The sequence below is a fragment of the Chelmon rostratus genome, chromosome 3, assembly GCF_017976325.1.
Source record: "Chelmon rostratus isolate fCheRos1 chromosome 3, fCheRos1.pri, whole genome shotgun sequence".
Taxonomy (NCBI): Eukaryota; Metazoa; Chordata; class Actinopteri; order Chaetodontiformes; family Chaetodontidae; genus Chelmon; species Chelmon rostratus.
The window spans coordinates 29,744,012-29,765,972 of record NC_055660.1 but is presented as its reverse complement, the minus strand read 5'-3'; the positions used below and the strand labels follow the sequence as shown (position 1 = coordinate 29,765,972).

General features: G+C 40.5%; 1 protein-coding gene across 1 annotated transcript in view; it reads right to left on the bottom strand.

Annotated features, from left to right (window-relative positions):
• The window catches only part of LOC121604810 (teneurin-3), a 34,259-nt gene that overhangs the window by 9,498 nt on the left and 2,800 nt on the right, over positions 1 to 21,961 (bottom strand). The window contains exons 3-4 of the mRNA XM_041934424.1: positions 21,204 to 21,274; positions 17,898 to 18,185 (exon numbers count right to left, since the gene is read on the bottom strand). Coding sequence (XP_041790358.1) covers positions 17,898 to 18,185; positions 21,204 to 21,274 — 359 coding nt within the window. The remainder of the gene's footprint in view (positions 1 to 17,897; positions 18,186 to 21,203; positions 21,275 to 21,961) is intronic.

Sequence of the window (21,961 nt, the reverse complement as noted above, 5' to 3'; positions counted from 1 at the left end):
ATTAATTATCAAGAGCGGGAGAGAAAAAGAGAGAGTGCATGGTGGTGTGATGAGTAGAGACAGAGGGAGCTATTCTGTCATTATGGAGGAAAAGGCGCCACTGACCAGGATGTAAGGTTTGTAAAATACTGAATTTGTTACAGTGTGTAGGAAAGGGGGAGTTAACTTTAACAGAAAGATCTAATCTAGACTATAAGACACCTGTTTTAAAATTAACCCGTCTAAACTTTAGGGTCAAGGTCTCACTGAAGCAAAACCAGATTTTTGTGTTGACATGCAGTGACCATGTGGTGGAAGAGGATGGGCGCTCTCTGGAGATATAAACTGCTCATTCTAAGGTAACGAAACACAACAATTCTTATTCTTACTTTTACATTATGCACTAATGAAAACTCATGAATATTATATTCCATTTCTGCCGTCGCTCTGCCTGAATCTTACACACTGAACTGCTAAGTGGTATGTATGAGTGCTTTTACAGAATTCCACCAATTTTATTGTCCTTAGAATTTTAGCTGCAAATATGTACCCACATTATGAGAACAACAGCCTGAAACTGCTCCAGGTTATTTAAATCCACTACTGAAAATGTTTTTCAAGAGACTAAAACACACTTTCCTTCTTTCTCTCATATTTCTTTCTCTCTCTTTTGGTCTCATATACAAAGCTGTTACCAGGAGCTTCAGGGAGTACATGCTGTGTGTTCAGAGAGAGCGTAGGTTTATCAACAAATAGAAGGTTTCAATAAGAGCAATTCCAGCAAATCCCTGGATGCGACTACCCCAGCTCACTGACGAAGGCCCATCGGAAGAGACACTTGCAGATGTTACAAAGTGGTTCTCACCATCCACCATTACCACCATCACTGAACCCAAAGAACTCATATCTGCCACTGCATCTGTAATCCTGGAGATACCTGAGTTCAGGATCAAGGTGAGTGCCCCTCATTGTGAAGAAGTTTGGAAGCCCAGATCAAGAAAACCTGGAGGGACGTTAGTCCACCAACAGAGGTGCAGAGGGCTCAGAAGCTCGGAAAGGCAAAGCCAGTTACTGGTCGATAGAGCAGTCACCCAGGACTCGTAGACTGGCAGACCAACCTGAGCACAGCCTAGATTGACTACAAGACTATACAAAGCTAACAGTGCACTCATAATCTTCATCAAGAACTCAACGCAGCTGCGGAAAACCCAAAACCCAAACATAAAAAAACGGAAAAATAAATAAATAAAAAGACGTTGTTCTCACAGGGCCACCACAGAACAGGTCATCATATCTCCAAACTCAAAGGGGTTCAACATTTGGGAATCATGAATAAACACATTAAATTTCATGGCAATCACTAGATTTTGATATTGTTTGAATATAAGTGGACAAACACTGGGAATCATCATCACAGCAGAACACTGTATCGTGCATAGATGTATATTACATAGAAGTATCTTGTGGTAGATGATGAGAGTGCAGATCAGTGGAAACTGCGACCTGCCACAAAACCATGAACATCATGGTCCCTAATGGCTTACAGTAACAACTATGTTCCACCTTAAATTCTTCATACGCATCTGTCTGTTTGTGTGCATGTGTGTATGTGTGTATGTGTGTGTATGTGTGTGTGTGTGTGTGTGTGTGTGTGTGTGATACAGAGAAAAAGAGAGATGCACAATGGCAGGTGCTAAATACAGTAATACTGTTACCTTATATCTATTACACACACGTACAGGGGAACGGCCCATATTATGTTACAATGTAGAAGAAGGCTGAACAAGTATAAGCGGATTACAAATACCTTGACTGTGCAATATGAAGGAGATAAGACCTGAGAGAGTGGGGTGGTGGTGGGGGGGGCGATGGAGACAGGGGACCGAGAGAGGGAGATGGAGAGAAAGAAAGAGGTGGAGTAATAAAAATGGATGACTCATTCATGAGAAATGTTTCACCTTCCCTTCACACAAGCGTTTGATTTTTTTGCTCCTTCCCGTTCTTCTTCTCTCACTCTCTCCTTTATTCTCTCCTTCAGGATGATGTGATTAGTTAAAAGCCTCCATCCCCTCATCCCGCTGATGGAGATGGAAGCAGAGAGGGCTGCACATGCGTGCCCCCGTGCATGCGTGTGTGTGTCTGGCAACCACTAACCTGTCATCTCTATCACACACACACACACACACACACACACACACACACACACACACGCACACACACACACATGGCTCTATGGTAGGCAGGCAGGCTTGAAAATGTGAAGAGGGCTCTTATCTGTCTTTGAAAAATCTACCTTAACAACATTTTATATTAATGACATATGTTAATAAGTCATGGGAACAGGAAATGTATACACATCTTGCAGCGTTGCTTTTGATTTAGCTTCTAAATTGTTTGTTGACTGGTTTCACTTGTCTGACGATGACATGCTCTGTTTTAGTTAGCTCATTTTATGGGGCGAGTTAAAGCTTTCCTCTAATGGTGGTTCATTGTTTCACAGAGTAATGACTTTGGTTTGTGTTGTTTAATCTGTCAGAGATTGACTTCCTCATTTGGTTACCGGCTGTTTATTGTGCCCCAGCCAACATCCCACTTGCAGCCTTTAAAGATGGAACAATAAAGGGTTTTATTGCCTCCTAGTAAAAATGGATGGGCATATCTGGGATTGATAGGGTTTGTTGATCAATATCTATCACTCAGTAATTACTTTGTGGTTAAAAACTAAAAAATAAAAACTGCCCAGAGAAATCTACTCATGACTTTAACACCCTCTATTTTGTTAAATATACAGTAACCCTGTGACATCACTGATTAGCAAGTCGCTCACACTACAAGACATGACTACACTTCTGTCACTTTGTCCTATCTGAGCCAAGCAGCTTTTCAAAGTATGTGACATGTTCAATGATGTTGACGATGGCGTTTAATGATGTATAAATATAATAATGATGTCTAAAGCTGTTGTATGTTGCTGTTTGACTGTACTGTATTCAGGATGTCCATTGCCATCTTCATGAATTCATCACTGTAATCCATGCATAGGTCAAATTTGGAAAACCAAGCTTCAGTGTTGCACTGGTACTGTTTCATGCACGGCAAATCACTAAGTCAACTGTAAAGCGATCCCACAGAGGAACTAATCAGGCGTGTTTTGTGGTCACATGTAAAAGTGAAGCACAACAAGCATCACTTACAGATTATTACATTAAGATTTGGGGGCTTTAGGGCATTCAATCGTTCGCAACTGGACCTCGTCAGTTTATATTCACATATTCACAATATTCACAGGCATTAAGATTTGGCTTTTGCTCCTCATGGTCTCTTTAACATGCAGCACTGTTAACTGATTCTGGCGGGGTCTGAACCATAGTTCAAGGGGTCTAAAAATATTAATCCCATACTGCACTCTTGTCGTCTTTGCCATAAATTGTTTTTGTCATTTTTGTCTTCTTCTTCTTCATCATCTTTTTTTGAGTTCACAGTGCTGAGGCTGCCACTGCTGGTTGAGACTGCTGGAGGAACATCTTGTCAGGCCCGAGCGCAGGAAACAGTGGCCAATTAGACTGTACCAAGAGCCCATATCACGGGGAGGGACTGGGATTTCTAGTTGAGAGAGCTTGTTAATTTCTTAAGAATATAGGAGCTTTCTGATACCGTGCTTTTGTGTTACCACTTTGTTTCAAAATATTCTGATCAGCCATTGTGTGACTAGTCACACTATGAGTGACACAGGGATGAAGGTGGAAAAGAAGGAAAATTCTGACAATCCGTGCAGATTAAACATAACTCAGAGGCAAACATAAAGAATCAGGGTTTTCATATTTCCATGTTTTTTATGAGCTGTTACTGACACGATTCAACTGTTTGTATAAATGTATTTACTTCACATGAAGCTGCTCTGTATATTATGGTAAAGCTATACAGGAGAGAATCTGTGAGAGAAAGGGAACAATTCTATGTGTCGTTTTAAGTTGGCTGGTCTAAGAGACAGACAGACTGGCCTACCCACTCAACAGGCCTGCACACACACACACACACACACACACACACATTTTCAGACACACATATTCTGCTAAACAGCCTTTGTTAGTGTCATAATCACATTTAGTGGAAGCCATATGACACTAGAAAAAGCTGCCAAGGACAGACAAGGCAATGTGGGAGAGTGTGAGTTTGTATGTGACTAAGAGAGATGAAAATAAGGAGAAAACATGGCAGTGTGTGTGTGTGTGTGTGTTTGTGTGTGTGTGTGTGGGGGGGGGGGGTATGTGAAGTTTCTCAGTAAAATCACCCATATGCTGAGGTCAGCCGCACTATCACTAGCTTTCCAGACACTTTTGGGAAGGCTAGATTGTGTGTGTGTTTGTGTGAGAGAGAGACAGGGGGGAGGTGGGGTGAGACACTTATAGAATGGTGGTTATTTCTACATTTACAGTGAAAATCATTACTTCTTTAGGTAATTGGTGCATTGAATTCAAGTCATCTTTTCCTAATTTTAAATAAATCTGTTCATGTGTTTGTTCCAAATGCTCACTTGCCTTCCTATTGTCACTCTCAGACTGCTTGCTGTTGGTTTGGGTGTCACTGGCCTGTACAGGATGGTAGAGGTAGAACAGTTGATTAATCTTTAAATGAATCTCAGTCGAAGAAAGGGGCCTCTAATAAACACACACAGCTGTCCCTCCTATACAATAAACACTTTACTTCCCAATTCCCTCTGCAGTGTATTTAATTATCTCTGTTAGCAGAGGCACAATTGATGTGCCACCACGGTACTGTAATTGCTGACAAATCACATTGCTCAAAGTGACAGAATTCGTTCACGATGGGGGATTGAATCTTAGTGGTCACCAGGGATGCACCTACTGTAAGATCATATCAGCACAAAAGAACATTGTCTCAGACAGGTTTTCATTTCCACGTTAAAGTCTTAGTGTATCCTCTGTGATGTACACATGAAACATAAAGAGAGTACTGTGAGAATGAGGGGCTACTACAGCACAAAGAGCATCAAAAGAAATGTGCGCAGCTTTGTGTGAAAGCAGTGTCAGTCAAAGGGAAGCAGTGAAAGAGGAAAAAGAATGCATGGCAAAAATGACAAGGAGAGAGGGAGAAGGAGAGAGAGAGAGGGGGGCAAAGAAAGAGAGACAACGGGAGAGAGGAAGAGAGAGCGGGCGAGTGGTAATGTCCTAATGATGTAGTGGCTGTCAGAGCATTTGCTTCAGAGGCCAAATGATCCTGTAAGAACAGCACAGCTATTGATCCAGCTATTACACAGAACCTAATGATTGTGTGTCTCTGTGTGTCCGTGTGTGTGTGTGTGGGGGGGGGGGGGGGGGGGGGGGGAAGAGAGGGAGAGAGAGAGCTGGAATAGCAGTGTACAACAAAAACAGGTGGATACTGTGTTGTCTATAAAAAAAAAGGAAGAGGGAAGAAGAGGTTCAAAGAGCGTGTGTGTTTGTGTAATTCTCACATGACACTTCATCAATACTCCCATTACAGTGTGACAGATATGAAACCCGACCTGAACTTGATCTGCTTCGTATCAGATCTCAGTTCTCACCTTGAATAATTTCAATACCTCCAGACAGACATGCACACCGCTGTGCACACACACGCAAACACCCAGCACAAAAATATCTCGTCACTTGGCAGAAAACACTAAGCTGTAATTCATATTCACAGGGACAAAGCATCGCACCTTTCTCCCTTTGCTGAACTTCCATGAGCTCTGATCCAATGACCTTATTATGTTATCACAAAAGGAAATCATTTGAACCCAGGAGGAAAGGAAAACAAGAAAAAAAAGATCCAGAAACTGAATTGTCTTTTTAGACGGTTCACAAATTCAGCACTCATGATCGATTGTCCAAGCCAAACCTATACACACCGGCCATTTTTCAGTTATGTTTGCAATTCTCTTACAAAATGTGTTTCTTGAGGAGGGACTAAACAACTCTAAACCATTCAGATGAAATAAATGCAGATCGCTGTGGTGAATAGAGAATATTTGAATGATTCCTAAATTGTCTGCTTAATGATCCTGAATGGCAGAAGTGATATATGTTTTCATATTGAACACTGCAATGCCCAATAATGACGGCCAAGTTCAATCCAGGTCTGCACCAGGCTTTGGTATGATTGCTTGAGAAATAACTTCTTTAATATTAAAAATCATTTGATAATCAAGATAGTTGATCTTCTATTGATTGACTAATCGATGAATTAGCTTCACCTTTCAGCTACTGTTACATCCACGCTTGGCAAGTCAAGAGCTTTGAGTGCCACTGTACAACTGAAAACCCCACACGCTGTGCTGCATGTCATACTGTAGAGTGTGTGTAGTAAGTCCCATTGCAAACTGGACTCAGTTTTCTGTGGCCGGGGCCTCAGTCAATCCTGTTTTGGATTTCACTCTCAAGTTTCATTTCTAGCGTGGAGTGAATGTCCCATCAGTGTCCATATCAACACTACTTTAATGTGAGAAAAGAGAGCGAGAGTTTCCCGTGAGATGCCTTCTCCGGACTTTTAATGGAAATCCTGATATCTTCTACCATTGCTGAATCGCAAGGCAGCATTAAAATTCAGAAATATTTGGAGTTCAGCATGTTCTCTGCATCCAAGAGATAAAGTAGTTTGGGCAAAACAAAAAGAAAAACAGCTAAACTGAGTTACTGTATGAGGTTTCTGCAGAGCTGCAGTGAAAGCCTCGCCTGTCACCACAAGTAAAAAGGCCATCATCTATCAGGTCCCAAGACTCAGTGCAACCGAGAAACCCTGCTGTAGAATTTATTAGGCTGAAAACTCTCTCTCTCTCTTTCTCTCTCTCTCTCTCTTCCTCTATGTCTACCTCACTCACCCCCTCTCCCTCTGCACTTCTGGTAATGGATTCTGCCTAAATGGGTTTTGAGAAACACAAGTGAAGTGAGGAAGAAGAGAGGAAAACAGAGGGGGTGAACTAAGGGAAGGAGGCTGGAAGACTTGTTGCTTGCATCCTTGTAGCCTCTGATAGATTAATGACTATTGGTATCGTAAAAAATGTAAAATTTACAAAACTCTCGAGATTAGTTTGAATTGACTGATTATTTGCATTGAAAGTGTCACCCTTTATTTGAATAGCAAGTAGATTTTCAGGGGTGTAAACAGTCTGCCTTTATTACATTGGACTATTAGCTTTATTGTTGTCTGAAGCCTTTATCAATTACTGTATATTTACTATATTTTAGAGCAAGAAACAAAGATGAAAAAAAATTAAAAGACAAAAAAGGAGAGAAGAGAAGAAGGGATGAAATGTGAGAATGAGGAGAGGAAGAAGCGAGAGAGTGATGCTGTATGGTGAATGATTTAATGTTAGACACTTGATGGAATGAAGTGTTTTGTCCATGTAAGCGGCGCCAAAGTTAAACCCTCTAGTCAGTTAGTCTGTTATTCATTGATTTCTCTGGTCAGCACTAGATTGCTATTGAATATGACTGGCACCAAGGCTGTGTGTGAGTGTATGTGTGTGTATATGAGTGTATGTGTGTGTATATGAGTGTATGTGTGTGTATATGAGTGTATGTGAGGATCATGCATCCTGTGAACTCGAGTGCATTTGACTTGCTGGTGGAAAACTTCCACTGGCACACATGCGTTGGCACACAGACACAACCAGCCAGTCTTGGAAGACTGTGAAAGATGAGCTTGAAATGCATCTGCAGTTAATAACTACAGTCTTTGTCTGCAGTCGTACTATTATTCCTGAAGGCTGCTTTGTGTTAACCATTCAGCGCCAGCTGTGCACAAGCATAACCAGTCATTTATGTGTATCAATACTGCATCATGGAGGACAGGAAAATGTCTTCAAATGCATCCTGTGAATGTGCATGTATAATCTCTCCATACTTACATATGCACCTTGGTTATTGCAGTGATCTGTCTTCTCCTGCAGTCACAGCTGTTGCCTCCTTCCTCTATGTATGTGTGTGTGTGCGCGTGTGTGCATTTGTAAGTAGTGTGAGTGTGCTGTACTGGGTAACTATCTAATATATGAAGTTCTTGTAATGTAATAGCACGAGTAAATATTTTGTGAGTATGTGCACACTGTGTTAGGACTACCTGATGTATAGTTTAATAAGCCTGCAATATAAATATTTTAAGGAATATATATTATTCTAAACAGCACATGGAATTTGTCCCCCCTCCACTGCCACACACACACACACACACACACACACACACACACACACTAAAGAATAGATGAACAGCACAGATGCAATATGACTTTTCAAGTGAGAAAAATGATAAGACAAATATTTCATATATACTGAGCTCAGACCAGTTTCACACCGACAACAATAATGATAATACATATAGTCAATGTTAACAAAATCTGATCTGATGAAATCAAAATATCAATTAGACTAAAATGTGGATCAAAGAGGTCCAGGTGTGGCTACAGCACATTGGCTTCAGTTTTACTGTACATACTGTATGCAATAATTCAACATAAAAACAAACTTCATTTATGTTGCTACTACTGTGAAGCTGAGTGGAGTATGGAAATGTACTGAGTTGTGCAGCTTTTTTGTAAGATTTGTGTAAATAATGAGTCAGACGGTAGCATATCGTCACACCATCGTTTTTAGCCTACCATCTTTTTAAAGCTGGCTGTCTCTCTGCCTGTTTGTTCATGCTGCTGTTATGCAGGTTGTTTATGGTGGGTTCATGTTTGGGTATCATCTCATCTCATGATGTCAGACTCTGATCTGAATTGACTTGTGCTCCACCGGCTGCTCGAATTGTTGCTCATCACAATGAAGCTGGTTCAGAGATTCTGGAGATTTTCCACCACAAGTGGCCCTACCGCAGCATTCACCGACCTCTGTCTCTGCTCCCATGCTACGTAGGCCGGATGTTCTTTCTGGAGCACACATTTCTCAAAAATTTGGCTTGGTAAAGACATGAACCTTATTGGTCTGGTTCTCCTTCCTCCTGCATGTGAAAACAAAGCTGCCACAGGGAAGAATCTGCCGACCTCAGATTGTCAAGAGACGAGACCTGGACTCTTCTTTGGCTTTGACATCCGACTTTAACTTAATGTATGGGAACTGTGTATTTTGTCAATACCACAAAGGTTTCTGCAGCAAAGCAGCACTTAACATTTCTCAGTCTAACACCTGCTTGAACTGGACACTGAACTGTTGGGCAGGTGGTTTGAAAGCTGCCTCATCAACTACTCGCGGCTCTACAGGTCATTCAGCATCTCTCTGGTCTATGTTCTATTTTTTTTCCCATGAGCACGGGCCCTGCCTAAATCCAGCCCCAGCAATAATTTCACCAACATGTGTGGACTTACCGCGTTATTCTTTACATTTGCAGTTCCACCCTTGGCAGAATTTTTGTGGTGCAAAGACTTACTGAAAATCCACCCTTCTACTCCGATACACATCCCTGCTCTTACATCAGAACTGTCTTGTCATCCTGATTCTGTGTTCGTTGATCATTGGCTGGCTGGGCTTTCCCAAGGGTTTAATGTAGGGGTAGCATCATCCTTGGTCTCCTCATACGTGTCAAAAAACCTCCGCTCTGCTGTGAAAGAGCCAGCCATAGTGTCACAGCTACTCAAAAAGGAGCTCAATAAAGATTATTTAATTGGCCCTTTCAACTCTTGGCCATTCTCTATAGGAGTAGCAATAAGAATATATTCCAGAAAGAAAAGACTTATATTTGATCTTTTTGCTCCTCACTCCAACTGATCCTTTTCTCTCTTCGTAATTCCAACGTTGACAATAGTTAAAGCTTATTAAGCTAGCCGGTTATAGCTTTTCAAAGAAAAGAGATGCCAAAAAAGATGCCACTGTGAAGGGTGTATTGGATGTATTTTGAAAGCATCTGTGATATTGCACAGATGGGAATCCAAACTGCACTTTGCAGTACACTTACACTTGGCTGTAAAAGCAGTCCTTCCGTTTTTAATCAAGTTTCCGAGGCCCTTTGCTGGATTCTTTTAAACAGAGTCCGAGTTCCCTCTCTTCTGTTCAATCATTAGGCCTTCCCCTCCCTGACGAGAAAACTATTGGTCCAGTTACTCGCCTTCAGTTCCTGGCCATTACACTGGACACTGTAGAAATGAGAGCTTCACTTCCAACTCTAGCACATTCCTAAAACTGATTCAGTCCTTTACTGGACCAAAAGACGTAAGGAAACAACAAATGCTTTCTCTCCTTGGCCATCTGAATTCCATAATGCTGATCCCAAGGTCACTCGTTCATTTCCAGACTGCTGGAAACTTCTCGTTTGTGCCTTTCTTGCATGACATTATTTCTTTGAGTGATGATTGACGCTTGGATTTGGTTTTCGTTTGCTGGATCAGTGAAATGTTTTTCTCTGGTGATCTGGTTCGTTCTCTGACTCTCTAAACTTTCTCACAGATGGAGGTTAGTTTCAAGGCCAATTGTACGCAAACAGATGGCCTCTTTCCCTCACCAAGTTTCATTCCTCTTGCACTCTGTGCCACTGCAGTAGCCTGTCAGGTGTGGGGGAAGCCCTGACGATGCAAACACATGCAGTTCAGTGCAACAACGACGCAGTCATTGGCATCATCAATAGAGGCTGTGCACCCTGTCCTGAAATCTGTCCTGCAAAATGTAAGAATTACAGCCCCTCAAGTGCCAGGTCATGTTGAAGTCCTTACCTTTTCAGATTTCATTTTTCTCCCAAACTTCTGTAGTCTTGTCAATTAACCCTGGGAAGTTGGAGTGCTTGAATTGCAATCACATTGATTTTGAATTCTGTCCTTTCAAGTCTAAGTCTAAAACATACAAAAGTAAAATCTATCAGATGGGGGATCGAGGATCAGATCTCATCAAATGTCTGTCTTGAGACGTGAAGGTTTGACAACGCTCTAGCCATTGCTGGCCAAACAAAGGAGACCGAGAAAAAAAGAAGCTGTCCAGGTCAGTGCTGACCTCGCCGTCACAGGACATGCTCTGTTTCTGTCTATTTACTGTTATACCTTTTATTTTGGGGGACTGCCATTCCTCTATTTCAAGCCGACTCAATTATTGTAACTCATTATTTACTGGCCTTCTGAAAAATCCCTGAGAGACTTCAGCTCATTCAAAACTCTGCAGCTCAGCTATTAACCAGAACCAAGAGAGCACATTAGTCCAGTTTGAGCTGCTCTGCACTGACTTCCTGTGACTTTCAGAACTGATTTTAAGGTCCTCCTCCTTGTATACAAAGCTCTTAATGGACCAGGACCAAGCTACATTGCTAAATCCCTTGTTTGTTATTTACCTTCAAGAACACTGTGAACATCTGCTGCTGGTTTATTGGAGGTTTCCAGCAACAGTTGAAAGTTGGGGACGCAGCCTTTGTTAATTACACCCCAAAGCTCTGGAACACACAACCTACAGATATCAGCTGAATATTTGTAAAAGAAAACTAAAAACTTGTCTCACTATTCACTTGAGTTTATGCATTCTATGTAATCTATTTTTAGGTTTTATTACTACTGTTCAGTGTTTTTTATTCTCCATCTTATTTTACATACATTCTGTTTTCATGTCCATTCTGTCTTTTTTATGTGAAGCTCTTGTTGCATGTGATTTCTTTGTTGCAAAGCACTTTGAGGTGTATTTCTTAATGGAAAGGTGCTATACAAATAAAGTTTGTTAAAGTTATCTTGCTGCTCCCTGTCTTTAGCTCATTCACATGTCTCTCTTGTGATTGAAATGAAGGTCGAGCGAAAGTTCAGTCAGGAAGCTTAAAGTGTGCATTTGTTCATTCTTGGTGCTGTTGTGCGTGCCCCTCCATCTCCCCATCATCACCCAGTCTTCGCAGATTCATCAGCTTCATCATTTCATCAGTCCCAGCAGAGTCATCAGCCACCACCAGTGTCTGGACTCCATGGAGGGATTTGTCTGGCTGCTACTGAGGACAGACAACCCTCTGTTGTGGAGTCTCACCAAAGACTTCTGACTAGACTAATTTCACATATCATTTGTAAAATAAACTATTGTCTACACTTCATTTACTTGTGTCTGCTTTTTGAACTGTGATACGCACATTGATTTTTCAGTCATAATGTCATTATCCAGCATTTGAACACAGCCCCATGCTGATTTTCCTCTTCTCAACAATTCTACAGCAATTCTCCAAATGATACAATCAAAATGTTATCACAGTGTCAGTGTAGCACAGCTAAGTAGCATGTTTTTATTCTGTTTTGCCCTTAAATTCTTACAACTCAAACATAAGTACTACTCTAAGTGGCCATTTCCAAAGTCATAAACAACATCAAGACTGGACTATTAATTTTACACACTGTTCTTCCAATCATGCCACTTATAAAAGCTCACAGAGAACATCAGCTGTGGCCATTCTTCATCTCTTTTAAGACGTGTGGTGATTTCTAAAGATCTTGCCAACTTGTGTCCAGTAATGGACTGATAAAAAATAGAATCACTCTTACAGTCCATAGGCCACAATTCCCCACTTAGAAATCTTAAAAGGAAGTAGTGAAATCAAAAGGAGTGAGACAAAGACTGAGATTCTGAATAGGAGGAAATGAGAGGCAGAGAGAGAAAAGTTGAGGCTCAAACAACAGAGTGGACACAGGTCGCCATAGAGACGCAGGGAGAGCATTACAACTGACTTATTTTCTCAAACATAATCCAACAATCTCCAATTGTCTTTAAGGGCTTCATTAATGTTGTTTCAGAGTAATTGTGTAATTCAGCAGTAAAACATGAGTGTTGTACTTTCACAGAAACAGACAACAGCACTGAATGCAGAACAAGTAAAGGCCACAGAAGCTGTTTTAGTTTAGCTACTGCTCTGCATGAAAGGAATCATTTTGTCTCCTTCTTTGGCAATGGATCGCATCGCTGCACCTTCACAATAAAGCAGCCACTGAACTGAACTGAACCAAGCTGAAGTGACAGCAATCAGGGAATGAGCAGATCAATCCATCATCATGTGTGTAATGTCCCTGTCTGTCTCCATCTGTCTGCCTTCCTGGTTATTGCTCCATCAGTGGAGAGCTTTCAGGTGACACATCCCACCCTCTGGCAGCCATACCGGAGGTCTGCCGCTAACAGACGGCAGTGGATGCCATTTTGTTTTTGCCTCATAGGTGACAGCTTGCATGTTAGTAACTTATGTCGAAGTGTGACCAAGTCGTGCATGTGTCCTGCAACTTCTTGGCCTACACTACAGTATGTGATGTAGTAAACAAGGCCACATACGTTTGGTCATGTAGTGTACATGAGGGTCTCAATTAAATCTCCAAAACTCTCATGCAGCCTCTCAATTTCACAACTACACTGGAGATGTACAGTGCATGTTTTTAAAGTAGCACAAACAAGAAGCCATGAGGCAGGGCTTGCAAAGCAAAATGTGATTTAAAAAAAGCCACATCACTCTACACAACACCATTAAGGAGAGAGGAATAGAACAGATAAAATGAGGAGTGAGCTTCAAGTCAAGCAGAGGTCTCAAACATCAAATGAGCAGGGCTAAGATTACGCTGAGGCTGGGCTTTGTGCAACCTGTTTGAAAAATGTGAGCATTTGAACTGAAACCCTTTTAGATTCTGGGTCAATTTTGCATGAAATCCATAACTGCACTTCGCCGCTGGCTGCAAAGTCAAAGCACACTGAGTGTCCTCTGTTCCTGTGAGTGTGTGTGTGTGTGTGTGTGTGTGTGTCTGTATAACAGCTAAAGTTATAGTGTTAAGCAGCTTAGAGATGGCAAATGGATTAAGTGTTTTGTTGACACATAGTAAAGTAATCTGGTTAGCAAAGACAAGATACACCCTCTTCCTCTCTATTCGCATGTCTGCTTCCATCTCTCCTATTTACTCTTTCCCTTTTTTGTTCTTTTTTTTGTGTTCCCTCTTTCCATCACATTGTGTCTTTTTCACTCTCCCCGTCCATCCCTTTGACGTTGCTCTCTTCACACACCAGGAACGCACACACACACACACACACTTGCACAGAGCACACATTTAGAATTAAAGAGCCTGGGCAGGGGAGGTCAGCTAATATATTTTAAGCTGCTTACTATGGCACAAAACTAGACATCTGTCATTCCTTCCACGCACACATTAATAATGTGTCGTCATTTTTATCTGTTGTTTAGCTCACACATGCTGGACATCGCATCTCAACTATTATATAATTTGAGAGTCTTTGGCTTAGTTTTGCTCCAATGGCTGATGTTTTCTGTTGATGAGATTGTTTTTTTAATAAGCTACCCAGTTTTTCTGTTTATTCAAAATGAGCAAGCACTGTAAAAAAGTCCTTCTGTGTGTTTAAGGGCTTTTCTGTCAGGGGAAGACACTATCAGTGTGTTTAGGACAGAAAATGCAAATGCATCTTCCTTTTTTGTCCCTGTAGTTGAGATCAACAATATCAAGTAACCAGGCAAGCAGCAGCTGGGCACCCGTGGGTCCAGACACCAACAAAGTGTTTATGTCTGCCAGTGTGTGTGTGTGCACGTTTTTGTGTGTGTCCACTGGGGAGCCAGCCAGACGTCTCTGGTCTAATATTTCCTCTCAAGAGAACAAATAATGCAGAGTCTTCTCCCTTTGCCCGTTCTGCTGTTCTTCATTCTTTCCCTGCCTCTCTTTTCAATTACTACATCCATTGAACCGCTTTGTGTTTTCTTCTCCTCTCCCATTCTACTTTCCCTCCCTGTTACCTATCTTTTCTATCACTTCCTCTTGTAACAAAGCCACTGATAGAATCACAGGAGTTGGTATAAGTTACTGTACACACATGAACCCGTGGACGCGCCCCGGTACGCTCACTTTCTGCCGTGAACCGGGGTCAGCATCAAGGGACGGAGCAACAAAAGGTGTCTCGGCGGAGGTGATGTGTCATCTGCTGTTCACAGTGCAATAACTCCACTATCAGCTCCATTCAGTGAGAGAAGAGGATATTACGACGTGGCTATTAAGTGTCCTACCACATGCGTCTCACATACTCTGCCTTTAGACACGACTCAATGCTACATTGGTCACAGAGAACAAAGGATGAAGGTCAATTCAACGATGGTTATTCAGAGAGCGCTGCATTGAGAAGAGGGAATTTTTGTGAGATTCATATACAGTCCAGTAACTAAAGCTGAAACCAGATGCTGCAGTCAAAGGTTCCTGGGAAAGCTGTTGCAGTTGAAAAGGGCCACGATCTTTGACAGGTTCAACAGGAAGCCTTCAGCCACAGCGTGTTAAACATCGGCTTCAGTGCTTTGTCATAGTATTGTTTTTTGTGCAGACCGGCGTTAGCTTCAATGCAAACCCTTCAGAATAAAAGAGGTGACACAGCTCTTGTCCAGGACGTCAGTGGGCTTTATCCATCAATTGTGTTTGGCTGTTTCGCTCTCATCAGGGTCAATCACCATTCCAAAAATCATGCAGCCACCACTATCATGGGCCACAACTGTATATCACTACGGATACCACCCACTTCATCTTCACAGACACACACACACACACACACACACACAGCTGCCTTTTTAAGAGTTAATTAGCCTTTGAAAACTTGACGACTACTCACTTTTAGAGAAGGGAAGCGTATCCTCCAGAGCACTGACATCAACAGCATAATGCCATTTAATAAATACATTATCAAACTTAATATAGGAAATACAGTGACTCAGCACTTTATCTCACTGTTAATTACAACATCACATCTCTTAATGAAAACCCATTTTGTGTGTGTGTGTTCGTCTAGCTTAATGAAAATACTGTGTGTGTGCGTGTGCGTGCATGCTTGCGTGCGTGCGTGCGTGCGTGTGTTCGTGCATCTGTGCAGTGTGTGATATCAAAAACAAGTGCTTTATTAAGTATGAAATTCACACCTGACAGGGAAAACTACCTTGAGGATAATGAATACACTTCACATGTACACAAATGCACACACACAGAAACACAAAAAATATATATATACAGGCACACAGAGAGGTACTTCACAAATACACTAGCACATTCGTGCATACATCTATACAATCACAAGTGCACACTGACCTGAAACACACATTAGCACACAAAAAGGACAAAAACAAATGGCTGCTCAGCTTAATTGGGATTTGATTAAATTAATTAGCAGGACATTCTTTCGTGTTTTGCTGCATCCCTCCCCCCAACTACTGTACCAGCCTCCTCCCCCAATTCCATCACCAGAAAGAGCACTGCATGGGGTGTGTACATAGACAGAAAATATCAATGTGAAAGATCTACAGTTCTGGGAAGGCTGTGCAACGCTCCAAAAACACCTGTTTGGAACATTCCACAGGTAAACGGGTTCCTTATTTTCATTTTCCTTGTTTTTATTGTTTTATCACAGGTGTTGTTATTTGCTTTTACATTAAACACTTTGTGTTGCATTTTATGCATGACTTGTGCTATATGAATATATTTAAAAATATTTTTTTCTTGTTACTATTGTTATTATTATTACTGGTAACAGGTGATAGTATCATGGTTGAAAGGAGCATCCTGGAAAGACTCACAAGCAAGGATGGAGAGAGGTTCACCACTTTGTGAACACATGACTGTATAGATTGATATTATTTGGGCCAGGGGAACACTTTGTCAGTTAACAGTTCATTTGCCAATGACTGCATTCTGTTTTTATTTTTCTTTTATGCAGTGTCCCAACTTTTAGGAATCTGGGTTGTACATTACACTGTGTTCTACTTCCTGCTGCTATTTTCTTTTCTTTTCCTTTCTGCTTTTGGCCACTGGGTCTTTCACTGATTGCAGGCAGACATTAACTCCCACTATAGTTAATGTCTTTAGACGAAAATGAGATGAGGAACACATCGTGAACACAGTGTTTCCCTCTCACACAGCAGAGTCACAGCAAATGTAGAATTTGTTTGATAAAATAAAGGAGAGGGTGGAAAGTGCTCTTGTCTCTGCTGACACTATGAAACAAAGAACTCCTTATAGAAAGAGTAAAAACATCCAACTTTATTTAAATCCTGTCAAATGTTTAGCAAGAATTGAATGTATGCATTAAAAAGATTGAAGATGATTCCAAGCTTATTGAAAAATAAGTTTAAATATCAGTGTGAAGGTCATGGACATATGTGAGGCATTGGCTCGTGTGTAGATCAGAGAGAAAACTGCATATAAACATGAGAAATGTGAAAGTACTCAGACAGCCTGGACATTACTACAGTATGTACCTATCCAATATTCATCCAAAATGAGCAAAAGTCAAATTCCCATGTGTATTTATGAAGACTGAAAAGTTAGACATAATCAGAATGAGAAGATGCAGACAAGGTGCCACTCAAGACGAGAAATGAATTATGGACCACTCCTCTAAGTGTAAAAAATACAACCTAATGCTAAACCAATTAATGCTTTGAACAGTTAATAAGACCGATATCTGATATGTAGATATCTCTGATGTATAGTTATGATGTCACAGATATTTCAGTAGGCCCGCCTCTTTAAACCTGGATTTTCAGCTAGCACAGAGAAAATGCACACTTTGAGCAGGTGAATGTGAAAACAGCCTTATTGTGTCAGACCCTGCACACACAATATTCTGCTCAGTGAAGCTCAAACGTTCAACTGTAGGAACAAGAAGAAAACATTTTTCTAATGGGACTAGAATAAGTTGACAGCAGAGTGCAGATGCAAACAGAGGCCATGCAGACGTGTGTAGTGTTAAATAAATATTCAGCATTTGTGTTTCATTTGTTATTATTATCAAATTGTTGTATTTTATCAGATGTAAAAAAAACAGCAGCATAATATTGGCATTATACTGTATGTTGTCCATCAGCCGCCCTCTCTAAATATCAACAAGGGCATCAGGCTGTGAAAAACCCGAGCAGTTAAAAGTAACTATTAGGTGAAGTTTCGTGCAAAGAGAGGAAAAGAAAAGCAGAAAGAAAAAGGTTAAACAGCCTACCATTGTCGCTGTCTGACTTGTTCTCATGCTCTGTGTCGGTAAGAGTCAGCACTGAGTTGGAGCGGCTGGACAGGCAGGAACTCCTCCCAGATGATTTACCCAGACCCCCGCGGCCCCACAGCCGCATGGCGCGCTCTGGTGACATCACAGCCTGACTGTCGGCGTCAAGGTCCTGGGCTGTCCCGACCGAAAAACCGTGGTGGGGCAGGCCCATCTCGGAGCAGAATGCCAGGCCACGACGTGATGGTGGTTCACAGATTCCCAGCTGGCGAAGACTGAAATGCTGACCTGAAACAGAGAGAGATGCAGATGTGACAGAGAAACCTTCATAATAAAATTAAAAAAAGCAATTCAATAGATATGTACCTTGAATTTCCCTTCAGATATGACACTTAAAGGCCTCACAACAGGCCTGTGATAACTTTCCAAAAGATGAGTAGAAACACAGTGAAAACTAGATAAAAAAAAAAAGGTTTTCACGCATGAGATAATCATCCTCAGCTGTGGGTAAAAGTAGTGATGAGGCTGAAGAATATTTTCGATTGATTTTACATTGTAAAAAAAAAAATGCTCCCCTCATGTTCATGTTCTCTTCTCATCTCTTAGCCCATTTAAATACACAAAAGGGTTCATTATCTGGCTATAAATAAAATAATGTAAAACGCCCTTTCCCAGAAGCCAAGGTGGCATCTTGCAGTAAACTGGATAATCAATGTTCACCATTCACAGTGTTAAAAACTAACAAATCTTCACATTTGTCAAAATGCAACCAGAGAATGTTTTAGTTTTATTAATTATTTATATTTTATTATTTTGCTTGATAATTTTCTTGTATTGATAAATTAGCAAAATAGCCCTCAATTAATTTTCTATTGATCGGCGAAGTGATTAATTGACGAATCATGCCATATGAGTTACTCACACATTATAATGGCCTAACCATCACAGACACACCTGGTGTTGCGTTTGGGAGTATGCCAGAAAGGACAGAAGGATCTCAGTTAAGAAAGGAAAACACACACTGACAACAGCTGCAACCCGTACAGAGAGCCTGACTCATGCAGGATAGAAGCACTCTGTTTCCAAGAAGACAAGCTTTGGCTCACTGCGACGAGTCCACACTCACCTCACTAGGTTATGCATGAGACTGTGCAAATCTGCAGCAACGCTGCCAGGCAGGGCACTAATTAAAGAGAAAATCATTACAACGAAAAAAAAAATGTTTCTTTGAGACAAAACTAAAAAAAAGACAAAAAGACAATTGTAGAAAACAGAAGCAGAAACCCAGAAGACAAAGCAGACTGAGAAGGTGGATACTTATTGACTACATCCCTTAAATCTCATTTAGTAATTAAAGGAGAAGAGACAGATTACAAGTGCTTTAAGCCTGGAGGCTCTGAAGACATAAACTGTGAAGGTGGTGCGAGACGCATTAGGATGTATCTTTAATACCATGAGTTTAGTCATTTGTGCAGAATGAGCATGAATTCTCTTCTGCCATTTACTCAGATCTAAATTATACAGCATAGTAACAGTACATATTCAAACACAAAATCTTACTGTGGACCAAAAAAAAATGATAAAGGCTGAAGACACACACAAACCCAGCACAAAAAAAAGAAAAGATGATTTTGGAATATGTTATTGTATTGTATTGTCTGGTCAGAATTAAGAGAGAAACACCCTCCTCCCACTTTGGACTGCTGGACTATTATAAAATGTTATTGGAACCAGTGATCAACCCCACAACTCAATGTTATACCCTCAGCTATGGAAAGACTCAAATATTGGCGTCATTATGAGACTAATGGCAGATTAATGATGTAGAATTAATTGAAACAATGCTGGTTAGTAATAGAAAGACTTTAATCTAAGTAGACATTTTGATCCAGTTCCACAAAAACAGGCATTCATGGACATTATTACTAGTGTCCTGTGTGTAAAGGGGAGGGTCTCATGGTTTGTACTGTAAAGATGGAAAATTTAGTTTTTTATAATTTGTAAATAATTTGCACGAATAAAAAAAAATTAAATGAAAATTAAATGAGCCATAACAACAATGACAGAGCATAAATGTGTTACATTTAGTTTGTGCATTTAAATATGATTTAATTGTTTTGTAACTACAGCATACACACAGTTCATAATCATGCTGTGTAATACTGCAAACACTTGTGTTGTATTTTTAATGTAAAATTCAAAATTGGGTTTAAAATGACAGTAATTTTACTTGCTACTTGTTATCGACATATACTCAGAATATGTTAATGACAAATAGAGCGCTGCAGGCCTTTTTAATTACATCTCGTGGAACATTTTTTGTAAAAAATTACAGTTCCTCCAAAAACAAAAGAAACAAGCTTAATAATTGGAGTTGAAACGAGGGTTCTGTTCCTTTATTTCAAAAACCTGCTGTGAAAAGATGCAAACCAGGAAAAGTATTTCACGAACAGATTATAAATTCAAAATAATTTCTTCATTAAATTTAATAAATCATCAGGAGTAACTCCTTCTGCAAATAGGCTGAAATCACAGTCAAATAACATGTGATAATCCTTTAACATAGAAATGAAAAGAAGACAAATTATCTGCAAAATCTCAGCATTTGCCTCTTCATCTTTAATCAGCAAATGAAAGTAGAAAGTATAAAAGCTTTCCGTAATTAATGGCACAACAAGAGATAACAAGTGCTGCCATTCAATTAAAAGTTATATTAATTTTAAATGAGCTCCAATTAGGCCAGCAGTGAAAACGAAGGCGATAAGATGATTGAGTAATTATGAGTTTTTCATTTTTCAAATATTGATGCTGTGTTAATTGGAGGTGGAGAACAATGGATGCACTCTGTGGTGAAACATTTTCTCCTATTTAATGTGCCATTTTATTTACCCTTTTCTCTATTTCTTTCATGTGATTCAGGCTTTAATGTGTCACTTTCAATTGTTCATTATAGGCTTCATCAGCCATAATTTGTATTTAATGTACCATTAACATACACACTAAAATACCAAATGACAAAATACCAAAACTTAAGTTTTGATAAAGCAAATTAGAATTTTGCAGAGGAATTGTAGTGTCTTAAATGCAAGCCTCAACTCATGATATGAAAATCACATTAAACAAAGCCCAAAGAAAGAAAATCCATTTGGAAACAAAACAATTCACAGCAGTCAGAACTGAGCATTATAGACTTGACAAGCAATTACCGTGCCTTTTCAAGGATCAGATGCCAAGGCTACCAACAGAAGCCCTTTTCAGCCTTGTTGCTTTGGGTGTGTGTGTGTTTGTGTGTGTGTGGACTCTCACCTTGTCTGTTATAGTCATCCTGTTCATGGTGAACCATGTCCTTGTGTCCCTTGGTCGTCCCGTACAGCAGCCTGTCAACAGGACAGACAGAGCAGGATGAATCCAGTCAGCTCCCTGCTCACCTGTGTTTTGTGCTTATGTTGGCTTCATGGGTATCAAACAGGGAAGCGGGTCTGGTTGTCCAAAACACAGTTTAAACAATGCCGATGGTGAAGGATGATTTTTTTCAGCAGAGGGTGTCAGCGTTCAATAACTGTACATCTCATAGAGTGTGAAATATATATAATGTAAGTATAAAAAACCCAAGTGAAGAGTAAAAACGCTAAAGTGGACAATTCCTGGCTAAAAAGCTTAATAGCTAAAAATAGGAAGAGAAATTAAAAAGGAGAACAGGAATGAAGTGAGACATTCAGTCCAGCTGTGTTCAGAGAGGTGAACAGTCTGCGTGCTGTTCACTTTCTTCTCTTTCATGTACCAACCTGGCCACATTTACTGTCACTACATCTGCTTTTATACAATTTGCAGACACACTGAACCCTTGATTTCAGCTATGCACAATAAAAAATACATATTTTAGTCAGACTGGTGAGCAAGCACACACACACACACACACACACACACACACACACACACACACACACACACACACACACACACACACACACACATAAAACCACAGCGTGGGAAGCCAAACATTTGCGGTCTGACATTTCAGGGCTACAGTCTCATGGTATTGGTATTAAATGATATTCAAACCA